The following is a 13043-nucleotide window of genomic DNA, read 5'->3' on the forward strand; positions in this document are numbered from 1 at the left end:
TGTTTGGCTTGTGATGAAATAATCAGAAATTTTAATTTTAGAAGTTTGCTGCTGGCTTCAAACATTGTATTATGACTGTGTTCTGCCAAAATAAGCAATCATCTTCATTATTATAATCAAAAATTAACTTTTCGAAGAAAAAAAGATAGAAGATTTCAGATCATCAACAAAGTCATGATGCTTTGAAATTTTGATGTCAATTTTGGTACAGATATCTAAGTCTAGTAGTCCAATCCACAAAAGCAAGTTATAATTTTCCATCCACCTTTTTTAATCCATAACTGTCCTATCCCCCTTTTTTAGTCAATTGTTTCCATCATTACAAGTTATTATTATCCCTCTCCTTTGTCCAATATACCTTTGAACTATGTTTTCCACTTCTTGAGAATCTGTTTACTGTTAATTCACAAATTATTGCCTGTATTTATTATTTTTTTCATTTTAGACTAAAAATGCAATTTTAATTTATACAATATTGAGAAAAATCCTGTTTAACTGAAATAAATTTTTTAAAATGCAAGTTTATGTTATTGCGATTATAATCCTTTCGCATTTTTTTGCAATAATAAAAAATGGCAATAATTTCTGAATTTACAGTTGTGTTATATTAACCTTGATTATGACTTTGAATCTTGGTCAGCATAAAATACACTTCTCATTATTTTAATCAAGCGTCCTTCCATTCCATTAAACAGTCTTAATAAATCCACCAACTTTTCCAGAGATAATTTTTTTGATCTACTTCCTTCTGAGTCAGAAAAATCCTATTCATTATTATAATGGGGGGTCTAATTGGGAAGTTTTTGATCACAGATCCCAATTATCGTTTTGTCAGATTCCTGTATCCTGCTTATCATTGTAATGATAATGGTTGTTTCATGTGTCCTGCCCGACTTCTTTTTATACGATCCCAATTATTTTTTGGGATCGTATAATGGCATGATATCGTCGTCATCTGCATCGTCGTCTGAAGACACATTGCATGGCTTCCGGATAATAACTTTAGTTTAAGGGAATAGAATTTTATGAAATTTTTTCAGAAGGTTCAACACCTATAAAGGAAGGTTGGGATCAATTTTGGGGATGATGGTCAGAACCGTTTAGGAATTAAGGGCCCAAAAGGGGCCCAAAACAAGCATTTTTCAAGTTTCAGGATAATAACTTGTGTACAAGTATTTCAATTGCTCTGAAATTATACCGCAATGTTTAAAACCACAAGTAGAAGGTTTGGATTCATTTTAAGGGATTAAGGAATTAAGGGCCAAAAATGGGCCAAAACAAGCATTTTTCTAGTTTCCAGACAATAACTTGTGTGTAAATAAATGTATGGATCTCTCTAAAATGGTACCACAATGTACCATATAACAAAGGGGAGACTGGGATTAAGTTTTGTGTTAATTGCAAAAAGTATGAAAGAATTAGGGGCCAAAAAAGGGCCAAAAAGAAGCATGTTTCTAGTTTCCAAACAATTATAGCAATAACTTGTGTTTAAGTTTAAGGGTTATTACTCCAAGAGGGTTTCAATAAGTTGGGGGGGATTTTTTGTTTACCATTTTGTTTAAGGAATTCATTTTTTTTTCAAAATTTATCAATTTTGAAAAGTTTCAAGAAGAAATCTTTAATTGCACAGTATTTTGCAATAGGTTTGTTAGATCTTTGACCACATTAATTTTGTGACAAAAAGCTATATTATGTCAAAAATTTGATCACAATCCAAATTCAGACAGTATCAAGCTTGAATATTGTGACCAAATTTGCCCCAACTGTTCAGGGTTCGACCACTTGGGTCGTATAAAGCTGCGCCCTGGGGAGCACCTGGTTCTATTTTCACGCATAATTATTTGACTTTCATGCATTATGCTTGCAAAATATCAATCAATCCAGCTTTATCCAAATGAGAACCTCTATGATACAGTGTTACTATTAAACTCCAATGGGACCCACAGTCCACTATGATCATGCATTCTAATCCCTGTAAACAGAATTACATTAAATCTTTCTTTCAATCACTGCCTTTTACTTTGTATTTTAAGCATGTTTGACTGCAGAATACTGGAATTCACTTTTAAAGATTAAACACAACTACTTGACAATTGCAAACGTATAATGCTATTGTATTAACTTTAACAGAGTTTTTTTACTAGTTTTATGAAATATTCTCACATCTAGTATATAGTCATCAAACATCCAAATTGCTTCTCTCATTTTTGAAAACATAACAGCTTGGGATAAAGAGTTTTGCTTATAAAGTGAAGTGAGAGATGTGTTGGCCATATATAAATAATCTGAGGATACATTGTGATTGTTGCGTTTTAAGGATTACTAAGGTGAAGTTTAGGAATTTGTGTCAGATGTTTGAAGTCCTTGTTTTTTTTCCTATGATACAGAGTAAAATATTTTGATCCATAACACCAATTTTTCTTTTCGTAAAGGACTTTAATAAATCAAAAAAGGTCATTTAAAACCATTTAAGCAGATTCAAGATTTATTTTATTTTATTTTATACCTAAATAATACTAAATGACTAATACCAATGCAAATATAAGGAAAAAGACAAGAATCACCTTTTTCCCACCATTTAAAAAAAAAATTAAATATTTCAAAAAGAAGCTCAATAGCCTATCAATATTTTTAGCTTATGTTGTAACTTAACTAAATTCTGATAATATCAATTTTAAATTCATGATATTTTTTTGATTTCACCTAAGTTTATCCTTAGGCACTTTTATTTCAATATTTAGAATTATTATAGTATGATTAATCGTTAAGAAATTCTTGTTGCATTGATTGAAAAAGTTGATTTTATTTTCTTATTGTTAGATATCTGAATGTATCAAATGTCTTTACAAAGCACAGTTATTATTCAATAAGTACTGTAACTTTAGAAATTATTGTAATTATGAACAATGGACAAAAAACACAAATTTATTATTATGAAAATCTGCATGGGTTCTTATTATTGGGATACTCATTCAGTCGTATTATTCTCAAATTAGAACTTTACAATAATCTCTGAAAGTTTAGTAACTTGTGGTGTAAATTAACATTTGTATATCATTGCATTGTTTGAACTATGTTTTCTTATAGAAAGATTACTTTTTCTATGTCAATGGCCAGATATTTGAGATTTGGTACAGGTCAAAGGATTGCTAGGGGGGGGGGGGGTTTGGGAGCAGGGGTATTTTCTATGATCATTGTTTGAAATATTATTTTTTAGATTTAAAAATGACCATCAGCTGGATGAGAATCATACAGTGGTTGCCACGGCGAGGGGGTCATTTGACCATCAGGGAGGAGTGTTGGAATCTCCAGAGACAGGGGTCAGTATCGTCATTCCAGCCGGTGCCATCCCAGAGGGAGTACAACAGGAAATCTACTTCAAAGTCTGCCGTGATAATAATATACTTCCTCCATTAGATAAAGAAAAGGGTAGGTAACTGCCCCCAAAATAGAGAGAAAAAAACATAGACTTATCATTGATTCATTATCATTTGTTAGATTACAAATTTTTGTTAATTTTGTAAAAATGACAAACCACACATTTAAATGTTAGGACACAATGCTTATAACCACAAAACACTGATTACTGTTTTAGAGTTCTGCCCCTTTACAATGTTCTCTTTCTAAAATTTGCCTCAATTACATCTTTTGAAACTTAAACACAATACTTTTTACTAAAAAAATCAGTTCAAGTTTGAATAAAGTTGGCATCGCTTTTAACGATTTAGAGTTCTGTCCATTTACAAATGGAAAAATTTCGAAAATTTTCATTCCTGAAGTTTGCCTCAACCAAATGTTATGAATCTTATACACAATGCTTGAAACCACAAAACACAGATCAAGTTCGAATTTAGTGGCATAACGTTTTACCGTTTTAGAGTTCTGTCCCTTTACAAATGAAAAAATTGCTAAATTTTTCGTTTCTGTTCTCTTACTAAAGATTGCCTCAACTCAATGTTATGAAATTTATACATGATGCTTTTTATCACAAAACTTAGATCAAGTATGATTTGGGTAGTGTCACTGCCAAAAGTAGGTGACAATAAATTAAAAACAGGCGATAAACAGTACCAATCAAATCATAAAACATAGGATTATGCTTAGAATTTTATTTTCAGCATCTGCGAAAGATGTAAAAATTTTCTATTTGTGCACACAAAGTTATGAATTCATGTTTAGTTTAAATAAAATTTTTTTGCAGGTGAGACCTTATTATCTCCCCTTGTGATGTGTGGACCTCATGGTTTGAAATTTCTACTACCAGTTGAATTACAGCTCCCCCATTGTGCCTCAGTCAATCCGGAGAGTTGGTCATTTGCTTTAAAGTCCAGTGATTCTCCTTCAGGTTAGTAATTACCCTCTTACTGTGCCTGAGTGAGTTAACATCTCCCCCATTGTGCCTTAGTCTATCCATATGACTGGTAAATTGCTTTTAATAAGAAGATGTGGTATGAGTTCTAATGAGACAACTTTCCAAAATTTGTAAAAAAAACAACATTATAGGTCAAAGTATAGGCTTCTACACCAAACAGCAAGCTATAAAGCCCCCCCCCCCCCCCAAATGAGTAGTGTAAAACCATTTAAATGGAAAAACCAACGGTCTAATCTATATAAAATACTAAAAACACTTATAAACAACATTTACAAAGGCAACTACTGAACATCAAACTCCTGATTTAGAACAGGTGCAATCAAAGGCAGCGGACTTAACCGTTTTAATAGGTACCAACCTTCACCCTAACCTGAAACAAAAGTGAAAAGTCACAATATAGAGAAACACACTATAAGTCTATTTGATACTTCAGGTAAGTAACTTTTCCCTTATGTGTAACAACTTCCAAATAGTGACTTGATGAGTCACCACTCAAATTGTGAGTAATAAATGCATCTTATAGTCTCAATAAGTAACTACTCTCCAATTGATTTACCTTTTCCATCATCACATCATCTTTGTAACATCATTTCAAAAAAGGAGGTGAAGATCAGCTGTTATTAAATGTCTCATTCTTAATACGGTGTCAGAAATGATAAATCAACTTATTTATATTACTGTGATGTTAAAAGCCACTTAATCAATTAAATCATAAAACTTAACCAATTTCATGGTTGTCTTTTGATTTAGAAATATTTGTCGATGTTTTGCCCTGAAATAAAAAAAAATTAGACAAAACACAAATTTTCTTTCTTTCTTGTCATTTCAAATACTGTGTATACATCATTAGTTTAAAGGTATTTTTTACAGGTCAGGCAACAAATCATAAATGCAATCACTGCCCACAGTGCTTACAATCTCTTTGATTTTTTTTACAGGTCAGCCAACACATGTATGGAATCTTTGTCCACAGTGCTCACAATCTCTTTGATTTTTTTTACAGGTCAGCCAACACATGTATGCAATCTTTGCCCACAGTGGTTACAAGCTCTTTGATTTTTTTGACAGGTCAGCCAACACATGTATGGAATCTTTGTCCACAGTGCTAACAAGCTCTTTAATTTTTTACAGGTCAGGCAACAAATGTATGCAATCTTTGCCCACAGTGCTTACAAGCTCTTTGAATTTTTTACAGGTCAGCCAACACATGTATGGAATCTTTGTCCACAGTGCTCACAATCTCTTTGATTTTTTACAGGTCAGGCAACAAATGTATGCAATCTTTGCCCACAATGCTTACAAGCTCTTTGATTTTTTTACAGGTCAGCCAACACATGTATGGAATCTTTGTCCACAGTGCTCACAACCTCGTTAATTTTTTACAGGTCAGGCAACAAATGTATGCAATCTTTGCCCACAGTGCTTACAAGCTCTTTGATTTTTTTACAGGTCATCCAACAAAAGAATGAAACCTTTGCCTACAGTGCTTACACGCTCTTTGATTTTTGTTTACAGGTCAGGCAACAAATCATGAATGCAATCTTTGCCCACAGTGCTAACAAGCTCTTTGATTTTTTACAGTTCATCCAACAAATGTATGCAATTTTTGCCCACAGTGCTAACAAGCTCTTTGATATTTTTTTTACAGGTCAGACAACAAAAGAATGAAACCTTTGCCCACAGTGCTAACAAGCTCTTTGATTTTTTTACAGTTCATCCATCAAATGTATGAAAACTTTGCTCACAGTGCTTACAAGCTCTTTCATTTTTTTTACAGTTTATCCAACAAAAGAATGAAACATTTGTTCACAGTGCTAACAAGCTCTTTGATTTTATTTACAGGTCAGCCAACACAGTGGCAGAATATGAACTTGGCTGGTACAGAAGGAGTAACACAAGGAAGGGTCGGTAAAAGTAAAGTCTCGGTACTCGTAGATCATTTCTGAACAAGACAATCATTAATGGAGGAACAGACGCTTTGTTTAAAGTGAAAAATACAGCTGATTTCTATAAATAGATCATGATGCAAACTGCGTATATATCAGTCCCTTTCTTATAAAACATTTAGATTGAGGCAGGGAAACCTGAACTTTTTAAAAATTCAGATTCAGGAATAGGGAGATAGCTCCTTTTAAACAAATCTGATTGGTGTATGAGGAATTGGAGAGCACTCTTATAAAGAAAAATAAGGAAGTGGAGATAATTCTTATAAATCAAATCTGATTGTTGAATAAAGAAGGGGAGATTATTTTAAAACAAATCAGTTTTTTTAATGAGTAAGGGGAGATCATTCTGATTGTTGTATGAGGAAGGGGAGATCACTCTCATAAACTAAATTTGATTGTTGAAAGGGTTGATAATTGTTAAACAAATCTGATTGTTGTATGAGTAATGGGAGATCACTATGATTGTTCTATGAGGAAGGGGAGATAATTGTTAAACAAATCTGATTGTTGTATGAGTAAGGGGAGATCACTATGGTTGTTCTATGAGGAAGGGGAGATCACTCTCATAAAAGAAATCTGATTGTTGTATGTGGAACGGGAGATAATTAATAAACAAATCTGATTATTGACTGAGTAAGGGGAGATCACTATGATTGTTTTGTAAGAAAGAAAAAATCACTCTAATTGTTGTATGAGGAAGGGACTGTTATAAGATGTCAGGCAGCTGGAAAGGAACAAACCAGATCCTAGTCAATGTTGTATTGTGTATATTATTTTCTACATTGATATCATACATTTAAATAATTTTAGCTAAAAATATCTTCGTGTCACAACAGTTTTATGTTTTCAAATGAATCTTATTGCTACAAGGGGTCTATTTGAGAGTATATTTAAGATGTCATAACTGTATTAATTGTAACAAATATTTAATAAGTGTAAACAATTTACCAACTTTTTTCTAAGATTTTTTATCGTTTTTTTTCTTCCCTAATTGTGTAGTGCCAACCTTGCACAAGTAGACCTAAATAATTATCTATATGTTTTCTTGTATCGTATGTAATGACATACACATTTCAAACAACAGTGCCAAAATGTTATTAAAGACTTTCAGGAGATGAAAATTGTTTAGTAAACGAAATTTAAAGTCAACATGGTTTATTTTATAAAGAAATTTAAGTTAACTAGTGTTTATTTTGTAATTAAATTGACGTACAACAATGTTTATTTTGTAATGATATTTAGGTTCAACAATGTTTATGGTGTAATGAAGTTTGAGTGCAACAATCTTAATTATGTAATTAGAAATTATTGCGATGGTTTTATTATTGCGAAAAAATGCTTAATTTAAATCAAACAGGATTTTTCTGAATATCGCAAAAATTGAAATCGCATTTTAGTCTAAAATGACAAAATCGCAATAATAAATGCAAGCAATAATATCTGAATTTACAGTATGTAATAAGATTTAAGGTCAAAAGATTTTATACCACATTATAATTGTTTAAAGATGTGATAATGAATATCAATTTGTAAACAGCTTACTTTAAGTGAGTGAATTGTTACTTTTTTTTTTGAGGTTGTGAAGATTGTTTGGTTTTCATTATTTTATTTCTTGGTTGTGTTTATAAAAAGATTTGATCAAGAAATTATTTTATGTCTTGATTGTGTTTTCAAAAGATTTGATCAAGAGATTTGTTTAAAATTTGTTTAGTTTTTTTTATATGACTATCATTGTCCACAGAGTTTTTTTTTTATATTACACCACTACCCCCTTTACATGCATTGTTATATTGACTCATTGTAAAATGATTTCAGGGGTTGGGAGTTATCTGCCTTTCTCAGTTTGGGAGTTATCTCCCTAATTCAGTTTGGGAGTTATCTCCCTTTTTCACTTTGGGAGTTATCTCCCTTTCTCAGTTTGGGAGTTATCTCCCTTTTTCACTTTGGGAGTTATTTCCCCTCATTATCAAAGCAACAATACTCAGTTAAAGAACAAATACATATTTTGCAGCAATACATTTAGTAGTTCAGTTTGATAGTTTATATGAACAGTATATTTACACCCATAGCTAGATGATTTATCTCTTTCAGGGCAATTCCATTATAATGAGAATAGGGATAGAAGAAAGTGAAGTTTGACGTGGGTTTTCTTTTGGTTTACAGAATATATACAAAATGTGTACATTGTCGGAAATATATAATTTATTGAAAAGAACTTTAGAAACAGGACAAAAAGTAAGGTTCACTACGCTTTTTTCCTGTTTTGTAGCGAGTAAATATACATTTTATTTTCTGACAATGTACATATTGTTTCTATCCTGCAATTTACACCCAGTACTTGAGCATTAGTTTGTTTAAAATCCAAATCATTGACTTTTGAAAAAAATACATGATGTATGAAAATTTCAGAAATAAAATCTCTTGATCTGGAAGAAATTCTGAAACTCATTTCCTACCCTTCTCTGTTCCATTTTAAAGGAAAAGTCCTAAACATAAATACCTGCATAATCTCACCCTCTTCATTTCTCCATATATACACACGTCCTTTACTTATTAGTTGTCATTCTGCCCATATGATATTGTACATCTTTGTATATTGTTTCTGTCAGGAATAATGGAACATGTATTAATAAATCATGGATTTGAGTATTTAAACAAAATTACATTTTTTCTAACTTATTTTTTTCCTACAAAGTAAAACCATATCTACCACAATAGGCTTTTTTGAGAATTTCAGAAAAGATTGGATCACATTTAGTGCTTTACCATTGGTGAAACCAGGGAGTGGCCCGGGCCTCCTCTTTTGTGGGAAAATTTTTGTTTATTATATAGGGAATCAATGAAGCTTGACTGAGGAGGGCCTTTCCTTAGGTCAGTCAGCAGCCCCCTTATTAAAAGTTCTGGAATCCGCCACGGTTTACAATTCTGATTGTAAAATACTTAATGTTAGACTAGATCTTATATATACAAGAAACAAATGCCCTTGTGTAAAACATTGTTCGTATCCATAATACTACCACTGAAGTTAAGGTGGGGAGATATGTTAAAATTTGTAAATTCACAAACTATTTTTGTTCCATTTCCATATGAGGGAGGGGGGATTTTTTTTATTTTAATCTTTAAAAATTAAGAATAAATTATTGTGTTTCCTTGATATACAGTGTACAACTATGTTATTTGAAAAAAAATGCAATACCTAATCTGTTCCAATTTTAACATTAATAAAAACATCACAGAAATTTCTGAATTAAGAATGTGATTTATTTGTTTGTGCCAAAGTATTAACGTAGACTGCTGTTTATAAGTTGCATTAAGAATGGTAGATACATACAGTGTACATAGAACATATTTTGAATTGTAAATTTTTAAAATTGTTTTTATTTTCAAATATTTTATTCCTGGGATATCTTTGTGTTGAATGTGTTATTGAAAAGTTCAACTTTTCATTTTATAAATTAGGGATGGAAATATCTGTATTCATTGCTAAAATAATAATATTAAGCAAGATTTATGAATAAATGAGTGATTTACGGATGTTTCCTCCTCTTTATTTTGAATTTTTGCCAGATATTTAGATTCCTATGGTTTTATCAATGTATTGCCATAATAATTTCTTCTTTGAAAAAAAATACAGTACTAATTTTAGGATAAGTTATGTATACATTTTATTATCAAAGTAATTATTCTAGGTTGTATTGTATTCCTTTGCAACATATGTCTGCCATTATGAACAAAATCTAAAATTAATTTTGATTGGTTGTTATTATGTTGTTACCATGGTTGTGCTTTATACAAAAGTTTATATTTCTTACAAGTTTTACATTTAAGTGATATTATATTAGTTGTATAACATTGTAAATAGAGTTTTATACAAAGAAGATAAAGTTTTATTGTTTCACTTTATAATATGATATCAGTTAGTATATTTATGTTCTTTGGAAAAGGTAGGGGGGAATAAACTCCAGAGTTTACCATTTTCCTACAGTTAACCTTCTCTGTGTTTGGACATTATGGTACTCAGTTAATAAATAGCAAGGAAAAGAAGGAAAATCAAGTGCATTTTAGGGGGCAATTACTGATTTCCAATGACTTTGTCATTTATAGGGAAAAAAGCATTATATTTTCAAAAAATTGGCAATATTTCATTGGGATTCAGTTTTGACAATATTACAACATTTGTATTCATTTTTTCTATTCAAATTTAAAAGCATCAACACTATGACAGCTGAGGGGGAGGGGGGGGCAACATAATTCTACAAGAGAGTTGGCAGGTATGCTAAATGGTTAAATTATAGTCAGCTGGTAATAGTATATTTAGCCAACAATATATTATGTCTTAGTTGATGGTAATACATTTTAAACTGTTTATCTAGGATAACTAACTGGTATTATCATTATAAAGTGTGATTTGTACATCTACCGTTCATTATTCCTATCCAAACCATTGTTAACTGCATATTATCATGATTAATAAAATTTATAAAGAGATAATTCTTGTTCTTTTTACCCTTTCCCTCCTTGCCTATTTTTAGATGGATAGATCAATGCAACTTTAAAAACTATTATTCTGTTTCTTGGTGGTCAGTTTTTATTAGTTGAGGAATCCGTAGTGACAGTAGAAAACCACCAGCCGTAAATAATCCTAGTCAATTAAGATTCGATTCAAACACGACTGCTACGTTCTAGAATGGAATTTACAACCTTTGTTTATAGGCTAGGGATACAGTGGTTCTGCGTATTATACCACTTCGTCACCGAGTAACTCTTGTCTTTGATCAAAAGCATTACATCAGAAGGGTAATTTTCACCCTCTCACACACATCTCTGGTACCCACACCGGAGTTTAAACTACAATGGGTACTTTGGGGGCCTCGGTTGGTCAAAGTTGTCCCCTACTTTGACCTGGAGATCAATCTTCTGATATCTCTACTGTTTGTCTGTTTCCACCGAGTGACCCGGTGGTTCTCTCCGAGTACTTCGGCTTCCTCCACCATAATAACAGACTTCCCTGTGTCCTACACGCTCCCTTGGGCGGTGTTGGGTGGGGACTGTTCTGGTGGTGGGATAATATTGTAAAGGACACATCTCCATTAATCCTTAGGGAGTGTACATGGATCCGCTGTACCCTTGCAGTCAATCAAGGGGTGCGTCTAAATTGGCGGAATCTCGAGTACATACATACATTACGCCTCGGGTTGTAAAATTTATCGCTGTATTAAAGACCTGTTGGTGGCCTTCAGCTGTTTTCTTTTCTTTGGTTTTTTTTTTGTCTCTTTGACACATTCCCCATTTCCATTCTCAATTTTATATCCATGGTTATTATGAATGACAATAATGACCCAGTAAAAAAAAAATATATTCCCTTTTTAAAAAATCCTGTTATTTCACTCCTCTTACACCATACAACCAAGGAGGTTATATTAGAAGTAGAGAGGACGAAAGACGATAATTACACATACAATGTTACCGACTTTTCTGTAAGTGGGTATTAATTAGTTGAGATCGAATCTGTCACAGAGGGAGATTTTTTCCTAATTACACACCCGAGTAAGAACGGAAAAACCCGAGGTGTCATAAACTGACCGGATATACAATTATTGAAATGTTTATCAGATTTATTGTGATATTTTTCATTAAGTAATTAAAAATTAAAATGTTATGTTAAAAGTAAAATCATTACCAACAGAAATAAAACGAATATCCATCTCATTGCCGTCAATGTTAATATCAATAGTCATAACAGAAATTCACTTTTACGATGTTCCCGATAAATTTCTCTATGTTTCAATTGCAAATATTCCTTCCGGTCGTTACCGGTCACCGTAACTAAACTAAAGTACTTTGCATATTCGTATATTTTCTATTACCTGCCAATTCTCATAAGCAGAAATTGACAGGTGAAGCGAAAATCTTTGTTTAAAGCAATGTAGTGTTGAATAAAAATCGCTCACTAACTTTCCTTTAAACCCTCATAACTTTGTCATTTCTTTATCTTCTTCACCGTAGACAGACGGTTGATTTTGAAATTGCGCGTCAAATCTTTTTCCAAATCTTAAACACCTATGCACTGCACTGTAACTAAAAATACACCTGAACTTTAATGACCCTGTCACTGATAACAATCAAGTGACATATGCGATTTATCTAATAGCACGAACTACTCGCGGTAACAGCCCGGTACATCAGAGGGCCATGTCAAGTGGGTGATAAACATGTCGGTTTCTTTATAATTTCATCATTTTTCTCTGATCGAACTGCTATCCTGGGGATGCTAATTTTGTATCTTCTAATATAACCTCCTTGATACAACTGAAGGTGTTGTCAAGTGTTTATCAACACAGTTGTATCTAAGTCAAGTGCAAGGAAAACCAAAGAAAAAGTTAATTTGGTCTTTGGTGGATAGTTGTCTCATTGGCTATCATATTACATCTCCTTAAATTTCAGACCTTTACAAAAAAAAAAATACTTTTAAGATTTATTGTAACATCATCTCCTGTTTGAAAGAAATACAAATATGTAAGGTCATTTAATTACTAGAAAAACTCTATATAGATATAAGAAGATGTGGTATGAGTGCCAATGAGACAACGCTCCATCCAAGTCATAATTTATTAAAGTGAACCATTATTGGTCAAAATACGATCTTCAACACAGAGCCTTGGCTCATACCAAATAGCAAGCTATAAAGGGCCCCAAAAACATGTCCAATATCATTGCATTCAGTA

General features: G+C 32.2%; 1 protein-coding gene across 13 annotated transcripts in view; it reads left to right on the forward strand.

Moving 5' to 3' along the window:
* Positions 1-10809, forward strand: part of LOC143052938 (tight junction protein 1-like) — a 107397-nt gene extending 96588 nt beyond the window's left edge. For all 13 annotated transcript variants that reach the window (XM_076226104.1, XM_076226107.1, XM_076226108.1 and 10 more), the window contains 3 exons: positions 3218-3429; positions 4202-4345; positions 6215-10809. In XM_076226104.1, the coding sequence (XP_076082219.1) occupies positions 3218-3429; positions 4202-4345; positions 6215-6318 (460 nt within the window). In that variant the 3' untranslated portion in view covers positions 6319-10809. The remainder of the gene's footprint in view (positions 1-3217; positions 3430-4201; positions 4346-6214) is intronic.
* Positions 10810-13043: the final 2234 nt, after the last annotated feature.

The sequence above is a fragment of the Mytilus galloprovincialis genome, chromosome 11 (genome assembly GCF_965363235.1).
Source record: "Mytilus galloprovincialis chromosome 11, xbMytGall1.hap1.1, whole genome shotgun sequence".
NCBI classification, from domain to species: domain Eukaryota; kingdom Metazoa; phylum Mollusca; class Bivalvia; order Mytilida; family Mytilidae; genus Mytilus; species Mytilus galloprovincialis.